General features: G+C 44.2%; 1 protein-coding gene across 3 annotated transcripts in view; it reads left to right on the forward strand.

The window, feature by feature from the left end:
* lonrf1 (LON peptidase N-terminal domain and ring finger 1) overlaps positions 1-6,057 on the forward strand; it is a 33,209-nt gene extending 27,152 nt beyond the window's left edge. For all 3 annotated transcript variants that reach the window (XM_070869852.1, XM_070869836.1, XM_070869844.1), the window contains 2 exons: positions 1,629-1,778; positions 4,800-6,057. In XM_070869852.1, coding sequence (XP_070725953.1) covers positions 1,629-1,778; positions 4,800-4,964 — 315 coding nt within the window. In that variant the 3' untranslated portion in view covers positions 4,965-6,057. The remainder of the gene's footprint in view (positions 1-1,628; positions 1,779-4,799) is intronic.
* Positions 6,058-17,100: the final 11,043 nt, after the last annotated feature.

Raw genomic sequence — 17,100 nt, forward strand, 5'->3', positions numbered from 1 at the left:
CTGGAGTATTGTGTACAGTTTTGGTCTCCTAACTTGAGGAAGGACATTCTTGCTATTGAGGGTGTGCAGCGAAGGTTCACCAGACTGATTCCCAGGATGGCGGGACTGACATATCAAGAAAGACTGGATCAACTGAGTTCACTGGAGTTCAGAAGAATGAGAGGGGATCTCATAGAAACGTTTAAAATTCTGACGGTTTTAGACATGTTAGATGCAGGAAGAATGTTCCCAATGTTGGGGAAGTCCAGAACCAGAGGTCACAATCTAAGGATAAGGGGTAAGCCATTTAGTACCGAGATGAGGAGAAACTTCTTCACCCAGAGAGCGGTGAACCTGTGGAATTCTCTACCACAGAAAGTTGTTGAGGCCAATTCGCTAAATATATTCAAAAAGGAGTTAGATATCGTCCTTGCTACTAGGGGGATCAAGGGGTATGGCGAGAAAGCAGGAATGGGGTACTGAGGTTGCATGTTCAGCCATGAACTCATTGAATGGTGGTGCAGGCTCGAAGGGCCGAATGGCCAACTCATGCACCTATTTTCTATGTTTCTATGTTATGCACGGTGAGATAGGAGTCATCTGAGCTTCCCAAATCAAGAGGAAATCATTTGGGAAATCCACACATGCTGTTATTGTACTCTATTAAAGTCGCAACAACACCTCATCCACTAGCCTAAACATCCACCCCCTCCATCATCAACATAATGTGGCTGCAGTGTGTACTATCTACAGGATACACTGCAGCAACTTGCCACGGTGTTGGTAGCACCTCACAAACCCACAACTTCACCGCCAAGAAGGACTAGAGCAGTTAGTGAAATGGACACATCCATAACTTCTCAAGTTCCCCTTCAAGGCGCACACCCTCACTAGGACAGATATCGCCATTCCTTCATTGTCGCTAGATCAAAATCCTGGAACTCCCTAACATTGTGGGAGCACCTTCACCACACAGATTGTAGTGGTTCAAGAGTAGGCCTGTCATCTCGGAACAACTAATAATGGGCAATAATTGCTGGATTTACCAGCAATATCCACATTCTAAGAATGAATTTTTTTTAAAAACTGGTTGCCTGTTCTTTTGTCTCAAGGATGTGGAACTGAAAACAAGAGACTAGATTCCAAAATGTATTTATTTCCTTGTGTTCCAGCATTGTGGATGACACTGGCAAAACTGCAATTTATTCCATATTCCTATTTGCCTTGAGAAGGTGCTAGTGGGCCTTTTCATTGAACTGGAACAGCGCAACATATTTTGCTTGCTCTTTCACAACTAGATATATTGTACCTTGTAAACTTTATACTGTTTCAGATATTAAATTAACTAATATTTTTGTTTATAGATCTTATTTTTGCAGTGCTGAGATTCAACCGGGCAGTTGGTCTGAATTTGGTTTTGTTTATCTTGCCCAGTTACCATAAGCTATATTAATGCTGTCATCGATGGGCTCAATTGGTACAGATATGCTTCATTATTAATATAATTAGTTGCTGTATCTTGGCTGTTTTCAATTTTCATAATTTTCCACTCTGGCATTGTGTATTGGGATATAACAAACTATATAAGACAAGCAGTTTGTTGTTTCCACTTTAAAAGTCAGTATTTAAATATATCCATATGTGTTCAGGTTTCAGGAGAGGAGTTGGCTAAACTTATGGATCTTCATGATAAAGTATATGCACAAGCATGCAACTGGTTTCAAAACCTGAAGAGTAGATTCCATAGTCAAATCCTTCAGCATTTTGGCCCAATGCCAGAGAGGGATGCAGATATACAGGTATTACTAAGAAATATTGCCTATTTTTCTTAATGTGGTTGCAAAGATGAATAATGTTGTACTTCAGTGTTCTCCACATTATTGAATTCAGTAAGTCACAATAGATCTGGGCTCTTCAAATTCTTACCTTTGCGCACTGATACAAGCCAGAGTAAAAATAGTACTCCAGTGTGATCCACCATAGGTTAACTGAATAAGACTCTGTCAAATTCACTTGAAAGAAGGTAGTTTGATATGGTACTTTGACAATGCATAAGAAATATTATGTGGCAGAACATATTCCAAAACACAATTTTTAAACTGTTGTAAAGTGCCATGGCACCCAACCCTAGAAAGAGGTGGGACATTCAAACACTGAGCAGGAATTGGGAGAAGGCTTGAGTGACAAAAGGCAAGTTGAAAGCGTAGACTTAGTGAGACTTTTGAAGATATAAACTAATTTTTTATGCTGTCATTTCTGTTGTCATATTCTTAATGCTCTAAACATTACCACCCACCCTTTCCTTCAACGACTGTCTGTGCCACCTGTGACAGAAACTGTAATTCCCGTATTGGACTGTTCAGTCACCTAAGAACTCACTTTTAGAGTGGAAGCAAGTCTTCCTCAATTTCAAGGGACTGCCTATGATGATGATGATCTAAACATTATTAATCCAAGTTCAGTTTTAAGTGTAAAGTCACCTGGATTTTGGAAACACTGAGGTCTGTGCAAGCTTGTTTTGAGGTAGATTAATTGGTGGTATGAATGACCATAACATGCAGTTTTTAATCCCTCTCTCAACACCATTAAAACATGTTACTTGGCCATATCGCTCATTGCTGTTTGTGGGACCTTGCTGTGTGCAAAGTGGCTGTTGTATTGCCCTATATTACAAGTGGATCAGTTCCTATGGAGTGGAGGGTTGCTAATGTAACACCACTTTTTAAAAAAGGAGGGAGAGAAAACGGGTAATTATAGACCGATTAGCCTGACATCGGTGGTGGGGAAAATGTTGGAATCAATCATTAAGGATGAAATAGCAGCGCATTTGGAGAGCAGTAATAGGATTGGTCCAAGTCAGCATGGATTTACGAAAGGGAAATCATGCTTGACAAATGTTCTGGAATTTTTTGAGGATGTAGATTAGTGGGAAAGCGGGTTGTGTAGAGGACACAGAGAGGCTGCAAAGAGATTTAGATAGGTTAAGCGAATGGGCGAAGGTTTGGCAGATGGAATACAATGTCGGAAAATGTGAGGTCATCCACCTTGGGGGGGGGGGGGGCGGGGAGAGAGAGAGAAAGAAACAGTAAAAGGGAATATTATTTGAATGGGGAGAAATTACAACATGCTGTGATGCAGAGGGACCTGGGGGTCCTTGTGCATGAATCCCAAAAAGTTAGTTTGCAGGTGCAGCAGGTAATCGGGAAGGCGAATGGAATGTTGGCATTCATTGCGAGAGGGATGGAGTACAAAAGCAGGGAGGTCCTGCTGCAACTGTACAGGGTATTGGTGAGGCCGCACCTGGAATACTGCGTGCAGTTTTGGTCATCTTACTTAAGGAAGGATATACTAACTTTGGAGGGGGTACAGAGACGATTCACTAGGCTGATTCCGGAGATGAGAGGTTTACCTTATGATGATAGATTGAGTAGACTGGGTCTTTACTCGTTGGAGTTCAGAAGGATGAGGGGTGATCTTATGGAAACATTTAAAATAACGAGAGGGATAGACAAGATAGAGGCAGAGAGGTTGTTTCCACTGGTCGTGGAGACTAGAACTAGGGACACAGCCTCAAAATACGGGGGAGCCAATTTAAAACAGAGTTGAGAAGGAATTTCTTCTCTGAGAGTTGTGAATCTGTGGAATTCTCTGCCCAAGGAAGCAGTTGAGGCTAGCTCATTGAATGTATTCAAATCACAGATAGATAGATTTGTAACCAATAAAGGAATTAAGGGTTATGGGGAGCGGGCGGGTAAGTGGAGCTGAGTCCACGGCCAGATCAGCCATGATCTTGTTGAATGGCGGAGCAGGCTCGAGGAGCTAGATGGCCTACTCCTGTTCCTAATTCTTATGTTCTTATGAGTGGGCAAATACATGGCAGATGCAGTATAATGTGGATAAATGTGAGGTTATCCACTTTGGGGGCAAAAACACGAAGGCAGAATATTATCTGAATGGTGGCAGATTAGGAAAAGGGGAGGTGCAGCAAGACCCTGGGTGTCATGGTTCATCAGTCATTGAAAGTTGGCATGCAGGTACAGCAGGAGGTGAAGAAGGCAAATGGTATGTTGGCCTTCATCGCAAGGGGATTTGAGTATAGGAGCAGGGAAGCCTTGCTGCAGTTGTACAGGGCCTTTGTGAGGCCCCACCTGGAATATTGTGTTCAGTTTTGGTCTCCTAATCTGAGGAAGGATGTTCTTGCTATTGAGGGAGTGCAGTGGAGGTTCATCAGATTGTGATTCTAGGGATGGCTGGACTGACATATGAGGAGAGACTGGATCAACTGGGCCCTTATACACTGGAGTTTAGAAGGATGAGAGGGGATCTCATGGAAACATATAAGATTCTGACTGGACTGGACAGGCTAGATGCGGGAAGAATGTTCCTGATGTTGGGGAAGTCCAGAACCGGGGGACACAGTTTTAGGTTAAGGGGCAGGCCATTTAGGACTGAGATGAGGAGAAACTTCTTCACTCAGAGTTGTTAAACCTGTGGAATTCCCTGCCGCAGAGAGTTGTTGAGGCCAGTTCATTGAATATATTCAAGAGGGAGTTGGATATGGCCCTTATGGCTAAAGGGATCGAGGGGTATGGAGAGAAAGCAGGAAAGGGGTACTGAGGGAATGATCAGCCATGGATCTTATTGAATGGTGGTGCAGGCTCGAGGGGCCGAATGGCCTACTCCTGCACCTATTTTCTATGTTTCTATGATTACATTTTAAAAGTACTTAATTGGCAATAAAGCAGTTTAGAATATCCTTAGGTTGTGAGGATGTTATATAAATGCAAGTGCTTTTCCTTAAATAGTTTTTTTTTATTTAGGGCCCTCCAAATGGACCTGCTTGGTGTTGGTGGCTTCTTGCTGTACTTCCCGTGGATCCCAGATATCAGCTATCTGTGTTGTCCATGACGTCTTTGAAGAACCGCTTAATCAAGATTCAGAACATTTTGACATATTTCTCCAGTGCAAGGGATCAATCCAAGTGACAATCTGGACTTGCTTAAAGGAACACCCAATCCTCTTTCCAATTGTGATTGGACTGCTTGCTATTTTTTCACATGATGCTGGTTTCAACGTGAAAGAAAGCAGCATGGTCTGGAAAGGAAATGCAGAATATGCTGTAAATGGAACGAAAACCTGGTCTTGTTTATTTTCTACTAAGAAGGGTGGTTGTAATAGACTACTCCAGGCTATTTCTATGAAATTTTGAATGGACAGGGATTTCATGATTTTTGTATTTTCTGTTTTGAAGTTGTACTGATTATTTGGACTATCTGTGCCAGATGAAGTGAGTTGAGAGTATTAGAGATATGATCTGGCCTATATGATGAACTGGCTGAATCTTGCCAGGTTTCATGGTTGCTGGCAACCCTCCTTTACTTGCTGAAGTCAGAGCCTCGACGTGCAGCAGGCTATTTGTCCATGGAAGCTATCACAGCTGTGCATCATTTGCCCTCATTCATCGGCGCCATACGTTTCTTTCCAGTAAGAGTCTCTGGATAACAGACGAGAGCAGGAACACTGGCTTGATTTTTTTTCTTCCTTAGCATCCCAATCACTACCTTGGACAAAAGTGACCAATTCAACACAACCTGGTATCAAACCTGGGACTTTCTGGTCTATATGGCTTATTATCTCACAATGCGAATGGCACATATACTTACTAGTCCATCAGGCAAGATAGGATTCCAGATTTTCTTAAGTCTACATTTTAATTTTTCAATTCTCTGAAATGATATCACTGTGCAGTAATAGTGTATCATCACGTAAGATGCTAATTACAATTCACTTGAGATCAACCTTAAAACCGCTGTATGTTTTTAGACTTGAAACTATAGAAATTCAAATACAGCTTACGTTTGGCTAATCTATTTGCTATAAGCTCTTGGAGTCTGTTTTTGTTTTAAAAAGCGAAATTCTGTACATTGGTTTCAGTGCATTTAGTCTTGTCATGGTTTGTATTTTTGCTCCATGAATTTGTAATTTTTTTTCCAGATTAAGTGCTGGCATTGTGTAAATATGCTAGGTATTGACTTCTTCTGTAAAGTAGTCGTAAAATATTTCTACAAAATTCCAGCTTTGGCTTGTATATTTAATTTATTTTTTGAATAAAATAAAGATCAAAAATTAAAACTTGTGTTGTCCTAATGTAAATTAAATAAAATCAAGGAGCATCATTTCACTCATCATCTTGACATATTTTCTACATGCTTCAATTCTTGGGGCTGAATTTTCGCCACCATTTTGCGCTGTTTTTTTTGAGCAGACTAAAATCTGCAAGTTTTGCCAAAATTTCTGCGGCATCCTAAACTACTTGCGGCCGATTTTTTTTTTTTTAGTTCCTGATTTTTTGATGTCCCTGGTTGCCAGGTGTGACATTTCTGGCCATTTAAGCAAGTTTGGCCAACTAAGATTTTTTCCAAAAACGGCGCAGTGCACCATTCTGAAAAACTTTACCTGAACTTAAGGAAATTGACAGAGAAGAGAAAATGGGTGCATAGAAGGTGCCATTGTTTTAGCAGAGCTGAAGACACGGCACCGGGGACCTTTTGGCCAGGGATGGGAGTGGCGGCGGAGGGGCCTTTCGGCCCAGGATAGCAGTGGGGAGGGGCATTCGGACCGGGATAGCAGCGAGGGGGGGGGGGGGGGGGGAGGGGTGCCTTTCGGCCCGGGATAGCAGCGGCACCGGTAGGGGGCCATTCAGCCTGGGGTAGGAGCGGTGCGGGAGGCCATTCGGGCCAGGATAGGAGCAGCGTATGTTTTACTTTCCAACCTCAGCCCTTCAGTGCATCCTACATTACCCTGGCATCCTCAGTTTTTGGTGCAGACCTTAAGCTCCACCCACAGAGCTTAAGGACAATCTGCGTCGCTGCAAATTCAAAGTTTATTCCGGCGAAACTTCGAACTTTTTTTGGCGCAGTTGGTCACTAAAAAAATTGAATGTACCTCTAGAACGGTGCCAAAAATTGGCCAATTGGTCCCATGTTTAATACCGAGTGTAGTTGACTCTCCAATAGCCCTATGCTCCAGGGTATGCATTTTTATACTGTATTTTACAACAAATTCTGTATCTAATTTTTTCCATTATAATGTTGGATAATTCTTTCAACTTTTAAGATTTGAAAAGCTAGAGACAATAATATGTCTGATTCATAGAAACATAGAAAATAGGTGTAGCAGTAGGCCATTCGGCCCTTTGAGCCTGCACCACCATTCAATATGATCATGGCTGATCATTTTTGCAACTTTAGTACCCCATTCCTGCATTCTCTCCATACCCCTTGATCCTTTTAGCCGTAAGGGCCACATTTTAACTCCCTTTTCAATATATCTAATGAGCTGGCCTCAACAACTTTCTGTGGTACAGAATTCCACAGGTTCCAAATTCTCTGAAGAAGTTTCTCCTCATCTCAGTCCTAAATGGCTTACCCCTTATCCTTAGACTGTGACCTCTGGTTCTGGACTTCCAACCTGTCCAATTTTATATGTTTCTGAGATCCCCTCTCATTCTTCCAAATTTCAGTGAATATGAGCCTAGTCGATCCAGTCTTTCTTCATATGTCAGTCCTGCCATCCCGGGAATCAGTCTGGTGAACCTTTGCTGCACTCACTCAATAGCAAAAATGTCCTTCCTCCGATTAGGAGACCAAAACTGTACACAATATTCAAGGTGTGGCCTCACCAAGGCCCTGTACAACTGCAGTAAGGCCTCCTTGCTCCTATACTCCAATCCTCTCACTATGAAGGCCAACATGCCATTTGCCGCCTTCACCGCCTGCTGTACCTGCATGCCAACTTTCAATGACTGATGTACCATGACACCCAGGTCTCATTGCACCTCCCCTTTTCCTAATCTGTCACCATTCAGATAATCTGCCTTCCTGTTTTTGCCACCAAAGTGGATAACCTCACATTTATCTACATTATACTGCATCTGCCATGCATATGCCCACTCCTAACCTGTCCGTCACCCTGCAGCCTCTTAGCCTCCTCCTCACAGCTCACACTGCCATCCAGCTTAGTGTCATCTGCAAACTTGGAGATATTACATTCAATTCCTTTGTCTAAATCATTGATGTATATTGTAAATAGCTGTGGTCCTAGCACTGAACTTTGTGGTACCCCACTAGTCACTGCCTGCCATTCTGAAAAGTACCCATTTATTTCTACTCTTTGCTTCCTGTCTGCCAACTAGTTCTCCATCCACGTAAATACATTACCCCCAATACCATGTGCTTTAATTTTGCACACTAATCTCTTGTGTAGGACTTTGTCAAAAGACTTTTGAAAGTCCAAATGCACCACTAGTTCTCCCATGTCCACTCTAGTTACATCCTCCAAAAATTCAAGAAGATTTGTCAAGCATGATTTCCCTTTCATAAATCCATGCTGACTTGGACCGATCCTGTCACTGCTTTCCAAATGTGCTGCTATTACATCTTTAATAATTGATTCCAACATTTTCCCCACTACCGATTTCCGGCTAACCGGTCTATAATTCCCTGTTTTCTCTCCCTCCTTTTTAAAAAAAGTGGTGTTACATTAGCTACCCTCCAATCCATAGGAACTGATCCAGAGTTTATAGAATGTTGGAAAATAACCACCAATGCCTCCACTATTTCTAGGGCCACTTCCTTAAGTACTCTGGGATGCGGACTATCAGGCCCTGGGGATTTATTGGCCTTCAGTCCCATCAATTTTCCTAACACAATTTCCTGACTAATAAGGATTTCCTTCAGTTCCTCCTTCTCGCTAGACGCTCGGTCCCCTAGTATTTCCGGAAGGTTATTTGTGTCTTCCTTCGTGAAGACAGAACCAAAGTATTTGTTCAATTGGTCTGCCATTTCTTTGTTCCCCATTATAAATTCACCTGATTCTGACTGCAAGGGACCTACATTTGTCTTCACTAATCTTTTTCTCTTCACATATCTATAGAAGCTTTTGCGGTCAGTTTTTATATTCCCTGCAAGTTTATTCTCATACTCTATTCCCCCCCCCCCACTCATAATTAAACCCTTTGTCCTACTCTGCTGAATTCTAAATTTCTTCCAGTCCTCAGGTTTGCTGCTCTTTTTGGCCCATTTAAATGCCTCTTCCTTGGATTTAACACTATCCCTAACTTCCCTTGTTAGCCACGGTTGAGCCACCTTCCCCGTTTTATTTTTACGCCAGATAGGGATGTACAATTGTTGAAATTCATCCATGTGATCTTTAAATATCTGCCATTACCTATCCACTGTCAATCCTTTAAGTGTCATTCGCCAGTCTATCCTAGCCAATTCACATCTCATACCATCGAAGTTGCCTTTCTTTAAGTTCAGGATTCTAGTCTTTAAATTAACTGTGTCACTCTCCATCTTAATGAAGAATTCTACCATATTATGGTCACTTTTCACCTTTCAGGTCCTCGCACAAGATTGCTAATTAATCCTCTCTCGTTACACAACACCCAGTCTAGGATGGCCAGCTCTCTAGTTGGTTCTTTGACGTATTGGTCTAGAAAACCGTCCCTTATACACTCCAGGAAATCCTCCTCCACCGTATTGCTACCAGTTTGGTTAGCCCAATCTCTATGTAGATTAAAGTCACCATGATAACTGCTGTACCTTTATTGCACGCATCCCTAATTTTCTGTTTGACGCTATCCCCAACCTCTCTACTACTGTTTGGTGGTCTGTACACAACTCCCACTAGCGTTTTCTGTCCTTTGGTGTTCCGCAGCTCTACCCATACAGATTCCACATCTTCCAAGCTAATATCCTTCCTTACTATTGCGTTAATCTCCTCTTTAACCAGCAACGCTACCCCACCTCCTTTTCCTCCCTATCTGTCCTTCCTGAATATTGAATACCCCTGGATGTTGAGTTCCCAGCCTTGGTCACCCTGGAGCCATGTCTCCGTAATCCCAATTACAGCATATCCGTTAACAGCTATCTGCGCAGTTAATTCATTCACCTTATTACAAATGCTCCTCGCATTGAGACACAGAGCCTTCAGTTTTTTTAGAATTCACTTAATTTATTATTACAAAACATTAATCTTAAAACCCACACAAAGCAACACGCATCAACCTTGTGCTTAACACTCGTGTGTGTGTGTGTGTGTAGGATATGCTAATGAATCATGAAAGTGGCATCTCCAAGCCTATTCACAGCACCTGGTCTTTAAGGTAGAAAAGGTCTTCCTGAGTAAAAACATTGCATCTCCTCTTTCACCATTTTCTTTATGGTCTGCTGGCTGCAACGCTGATGCTTTATGACCACCCAGTTGTTTGAACAGATTGCCAAAACAGGATGAGGACCCCATGCCTTTTCAGATCATACTGTTAATTCCTATCATTGCTTTCCCAAGCCATAGCATTGTTGTACATAAAACCTTTGTTGTAGGCTCTATAGCAACATAATTGGCCCTGAAATTCCAGCCTCCCTGGGTCCGTACAGTGTGTGTATGGACCTGGGAAGGCATCGCAAAAGCCGGTTTTCGACACAAAATGTACATGTGCCGAAAATCTGCTTTTCTGATCTGTCGAGCTCTGGCTTGACAGATCCAACGCATCTCGGGGAGAAGGACATTTGCATGGGCAAGATTGCGGTATTTGCCCAGTGAATGTCCTTAAAATACTTGCGCCTGGTAAAAGCAGGCGCATAGCCTACTTTTACCAGCATAAGAGTTTTAAAACATACAAAAAACATTAAAGAATAAAATTTAAAAACACATTTTAATGTTAAAAACCTTGCCCACTAAGGTAAGTTTATTTTAAACCCTTACAAAAAAAATATCTTTCCGACTTTTTAAATTTTTGTAACACGTTTATTGACTTTAATTTAAATTAATGTTAAATGTGATTTTTTTATTGGAGTTTTGATGTTGGGGGCGGGGGGTCGTGGTTTATCAATCATAATGAGCTCCTACTTACGGAGTTCCCATTATTATGAATGAGAATACTTTACCTGGATTGGCTGTCCAGTGACTCTGCAAGACGTGAATGCACTGCGATGCGCAGGGAGAGGAGGCCTCTGACCAGAATCGCTGGAGGGCGCAGCAGGAAAAGGTAGGTGTGGATCTTTTTAACTATTTTCTGGCGAGTGCCCGCAGGAAGGCCAGCACCGGGATTTCATGCCCAATTGCCTTTTATATTGCAGCAATCTCCTTCACTTACTGCTGTGATGAAAAGCCTGTTATTAAAAGCCGGTTACGCAAAATTAGGCCCTGTAGCACTCGTCGTTTGGACGCTACAAGTGCTGTTTAGGTTCCAAAATGGTGTCTGTGGCATGCGCGCACACTTCTGGTACAGGTTGTGCTGGAAGCCATCTTGGGTAGGGTGTTGATGCACACGCAGGGAGCATCCATCAGGAGTAGGCAAATCGTAACCAGTGTACAATGCTGATTTGACGCCAGTGCTGCCATTTTAGAGCTCAATTATCCACCTAACACCCTCTCTTAAACTCGCATAGCTGAACACGCGTTCAGTAGTGGGACGGACCCTTACCAGCTCTATTTAACGCCATCATCACCTACTTGCAGGTTAGTCCCTGATTGATTTCTACTGGTTGTTGCTGCATTTGCATAAGTGTTTGGTTGTTTCTAAACTTAGTTAAAGTTGCTAAAGTCTACAGGGAGTGGTGTGGCAGGTGCTGAAAGACTTTGTCCTGACTTCAAGGATTCTGCACAGACCACTTGCTCCCAGGCTTGGGTGCATTGGTATACATTCCACTTGGCCTACAGCATGACGTGGAGAATAAGCAGAGGTGACACAGAACAGGACAAGCTGCTGGTATAGAGAGGGGGAGAAGGGCTCTCAGCAGGATGCCATATCTGCATAGGGTGCTCAGGGACCAATACTCCGATTTCAACCTCAGCAAGAAACAATGTATCAGATGTCTGCGTTTCACTAAGGACATCCTCAATGAAATCTGTCATCTGCTGTAGCCACAACTGCAACTACGAGCAGGGCGAGGATGGAATTGCCAGATGCTGTGTAGGTGATGGTGGCCATGAACTTTTATGCATCTGGTTCCTTCCAGGCTGGAGCAGGATATATTTGCAACATCTCTCAGTTTACCGTCCACTGTTGCGTAAGAATCGAATATATTTCATTCTCTCTAGCCAGAGAGCAATAGGTAGAGTGAGCACGTGGCTTTACGAGGATTGCAGGCTTCCCCATGGTGCAATTGACTGCATGCATATGCATGTTGCTTTGTGGGCGCTGCATGTAAACTTTGAGATGTATTGCAACTGAAGGGGATTCCACTCCCTCAATGTCCAGCTGTTGCGCTGCCATACTCAGTGAATCATGCAGGTGAACGTCTGGTATCCAGGCAGCAGTTAAGGTGCATTTGAGCAACCATGACAAACCAGAGGGCGGCTACTGGGTGACGAGCGCTATCCATTAACAACTTGGCTCATGAATCTGGTGCGCAGCTGACACCCATATGGGCAGCATGTGTATAACAAAAGCCATATCATCGAGCAGACAATTGGCATGCAGAAGCAATGCTTCCGCTGCCTTGACTGCTCTGGGGAAGCCCTGCGGTACTCGGTAGAGCAGGTGTCAAGACTTATGGTGGTCTGCTGTATGCTGCACTATCTCGCCATCGTGGCGACACAGCCCTTTCCACCAGCTCTCCGCCGACCAGTTGAGGAGGAGGAGGAGGAGGAAGAGGGAGGGAGGAGGCAACCTATACATCTCCTTTCATCCCGGGCTGAATGTGATACCAGTAAACGGAACCCCAATTCCCCATTCACCAACAATCCCACACCTAAGTTGGGTGGCAGTGTGAGCTGCGAGGAGGATGCTATGAGGCTGCAGAGTGACTTGGATAGGTTAGGTGAGTGGGCAAATGCATGGCAGATGAAATATAATGTGGATAAATGTGAGGTTATCCACTTTGGTGGTAAAAACAGAGAGACAAACTGTTATCTGAATGGTGACAAATTAGGAAAAGGGGAGGTGCAACGAGACCTGGGTGTCATGGTACATCAGTCATTGAAGGTTGACATGCAGGTACAGCAGGCGGTGAAGAAAGCAAATGGCATGTTGGCCTTCATAGCGAGGGGATTTGAATACAGGGGCAGGGAGGTATTACTACAGTTGTACAGGGCCTTGGTGAGGCCACACTTGGAGTATTTGTGTACAGTTTTAGTCTCCTAACTTGAGGAAGGACATTCTTGCTATTGAGGGAGTGCAGCGAAGGTTAACCAGACTGATTCCCGGGATAGCGGGACTGACATATCAAGAAAGACTGGATCAACTGGGCTTGTATTCACTGGAGTTCAGGAGAATGAGAGGGGATCTCATAGAAACGTTTAAAATTCTGACGGGATTGGACAGGTTAGATGCAGGAAGAATGTTCCCAATGTTGGGGAAGTCCAGAGCCAGGGGTCACAGTCTAAGGATAAGGGGTAAGCCATTTAGGACCGAGATGAGGAGAAACTTCTTCACCCAGAGAGTGGTGAACCTGTGGAATTCTCTACCACAGAAAGTAGTTGAGGCCAATTCACTAAATATTTTCACAAAGGAGTTAGATATAGTCCTTACTACTAGGGGGATCAAGGGGTATGACGAGAAAGCAGGAATGGGGTACTAAAGTTGCATGTTCAGCCATGAACTCATTGAATGGCGGTGCAGACTCGAAGGGCCGAATGGCCTACTCCCGCACCTATTTTCTATGTTTCTACCTTACCTTCCCTCTGTCACTGACCATCATATCATGCAAAAATAAAAGCCACCACCAAATAAATATTTTAACTAAATTTATAAATATAATGCCATATTACCTATAAAAGTTAATTAATCACCCCTTTGTGCATTCTCTTAGTGTCTGTCTTCCATGTACCTGTCCTAATGCTCTAATGCAGTGCTACCCCAGTGGCTGCAGCAAGTCTGGGGGAAGGCTACTGACTCAGTGGAGACTCCAAATGGCCTTGGAGGACAATCTCAGTCAGAGCCCAGAAGGCTCAACTACAGACTGCACCATCTCGGCATGGGTAGCATCAGTCCGGGATGGTGCAGTCTCACAGGCAACAGCAAGAGCAGTGGCAATGGTGGGAGTACGAATGCTGTTAGTCTGAGCTGCTCCACAGAGATACTGCCACTCCCCTGGGGCAGCATCAGCTATCCGAGTAATCTGTCAGAGGACAGATTATTGGATTGCTGAGACACCATACAAGCCCCTTTAACATTGGTATCCACAGCCATGATGACTGCAGTCTGAGCTTGCATGTCAGCAAGCTGAGCCTGCACAAGCAGTCGGAGCTTGCATATCAGCAATCTGACCTTCCACTGCAGCACTCAGGTGGTTTCTGTTTGTGTTGCAAAGGAAGCTGAGACATCAGACATCAGATGGTTGGGTCCCCAAGTGTGCAGAGTTGGCCACCACTGCTACGCTGCAAAGGATGGGCTCCTAGCTTTGCGCAAAGCCCTGTGCCAAGTTGGAAGTGGACTCCTCCATGCTCCTTAACATTGACCACAGGCTTAATGGAAAGCTTCGCACGACACTAAGCAATCCATTAGCCTTCTTCTGTAGTCTATCCCACTGAAGTGCTCAGCGGAGTCCTCTGCATCAAAACTCATGTGCAACCTTGTCCTCTGGGGAGCTGGCACCTGTGCTACCCTTGTCCCCTGCCCTGGCTACAGGCCATTCATGACCGGTGTCTCACCCCATGCAGATCCTACATATAAGCCATCTTCTAAATTACATGGAGTGTCAATATCTGAGCTAGTGGCTGAGTGTGAAATCGAGTGACTGTGCTGTGTCTTCCTCATCCACCTGTTGCTCTTTCACCACTGCATGGCCAGGTTGCAGTTCGGAATGCTATCAAATTCAGCTACCTATATGTTTTAATCCTAACTAGAGGGTTCTGTAGTAGCTGGTGACCCTGGCATGTTCGTTGACATTATCAATGTTGGCCTTTGGACAGATGCACTTTATTTGAGGGTATAAAGACTTGGATAGATGTTGGAAATGGCTGTTAATGTAAAGTAACTGGAATTGTTCATCACATTTCCTATATTACCATAGTGAAGTCCTTGGAGAGGGTGCAGAGGGAGATTGACCAGGATGGTCCCAGGGATGAGGGAGTTCAGTGATGGGGAGAGACTGGAGAAGCTGGGGCTGTTCTCCGTGGAGCAGAGAAGGTCAAGGGGAGATGTGATTGAGGTGTTGAGACAGAGTAAATCAGGAGAAACTGTTCCCAGGAGCAAGAGGGTCGGTAACCAGAGGGACACACAGATTGATAATCGGCGACTGAACCAGAGGGGGAGATGGGGAGAATGTTTTTATGCAGCGAGTTGTTGTGATAGGGAACGTGCTGCCTGAAAGCTCGGGGAGAGCAGATTCAATCGTGACTTTCAAACGGGGGAATTGGGTAACTGCTCGAAGGGGGGAAATGTGTCAGGCTGTGGGGGAAGAGCAGGGGGGAGTGGGACTGATTGGGATCGGTCTGTCAGAGCTGGCACAGCACGATGGGCCCAGTGGGATCCTCCTGTGCCAGGAGATTGTGTGAACAGCTGGATTGTTTCCTGGCGCATGGTCCGTCATTCCCGCCAAGGACTTCACATTCCTTCCTAAAGTGTACGGTGCCCAGAATTGGACACAAGACTCCAGCCGCGGCCAAACCAGTTGTTTACAAAGGGTTCAGCATAACTTTCTTACTTTTGTAATCTCGCTTTATAAAGCCTGGGCTCCCTCCTTAACCTGTGGAGATCGCGAGGCACAAGAGAGAAGGGGGGTGGGTGTGGGGGCTATCGATGGAGCCCCTGCCAGTGACGTCCATCTCCCACGAATGGACGAGCCTGGGCGAGGGATGCCTTTGTCCGATCTGCCTACGCGGATTGGGCAGGTTGCTATCACTCCATCCATTCCCCCTCCACCTCTCTCACCTTGGGAATTCAGTCTGTTGCCGCGTGATGTACCCAGGCCCCGACCTGCGTGGGAACACCAGTGGCAAGGCGGGGACCCAACGGGAGCAGCGTGGCAGCCTACTATTTCAGGGCGCAGCGCGAGCTGCAACATCAGCGAAGAATGACGTGATCGGGGCCCAGGGGAGGTGTGAGTTTGGGCCCTGGGGCAGCATGGGCCAGCCCACACTGTGGTGCGCGCGCACTGGTCTCCAGTTATCTTGGATAACCCTGGCAACTGGACCAAGATCTTGCTCTGTCAAGCCCGTGTGGTGACTGGTGTGCAATGGCCACCCCACGTTAAATAAACCCACACAGGCATCTTCCACCCTACAGGCTGTAGTTCGGGACCTGGAATATTAGGTCCTCCATTGAAACACCTGTAAACTCATCCCTTTTTGGCGGGGAAGCAAGTCATCCTCATTTCGAGGGGCTGTCGATGACGATTACCATAGTAACCACAAGAGAGCTTTGAAACATCCAGAGGTCATGCACTGGAAAAGCTTATAATAGCTCTCTGGCCGGTCCTTCAGAACCATTCAATAAACTAATCACTTCTAGCTATGCAAAAATTTGCATTTTATTATCCAACACTAAACTAGTAGTAAATTATTCAACAGATGTGTATAGTTAAATAAAGCATGAGTAGGAATATTATGAATGATCTGTCTTACAATTCTGATTTAAAAAAATTACAAAATGACAAAGTTTAAGTGATTAAATTCCAGTATGTGACTAATCTGTAGATTAAACAGAAGCAATTAGTTGTGACTAAATCAACCATTCAATTGTATTGTTAATGACTGACTGATATTAAATGCATATCTATTAAGCAAAAACAATTTTAAAGTTTCCCCCACAAATTTTGTGTATGTTTTGTGACCTTTTAAAGGTTTCATGTTCACATGGACACTGTGATAAGAGTACAATTTATTTCTCTACTGTTTATTCACCAGACACCATTATGAATGAATGACCTGGAAGGGCATTTTCTTGCACAATAAATCTTATATTTATGAAAAACCGTTGAGATTTGTGGGTCAAGCAGTTCTCAGGCTAGAATCGGACCAGCCACCAGTGTGTTGAAAATTGAGAATGAACAACAATTGGTATTTTTGTATTAATGGTCAAGAACAAAGCACCAGGTGCAGAGATGCCCAACTTCAATACTATTGTGGGTAGGGGTACACAAAACTAATTTTCTCATGCAATTAACACATCAG

The sequence above is a fragment of the Pristiophorus japonicus genome, chromosome 2 (genome assembly GCF_044704955.1).
Source record: "Pristiophorus japonicus isolate sPriJap1 chromosome 2, sPriJap1.hap1, whole genome shotgun sequence".
NCBI lineage: Eukaryota > Metazoa > Chordata > Chondrichthyes > Pristiophoridae > Pristiophorus > Pristiophorus japonicus.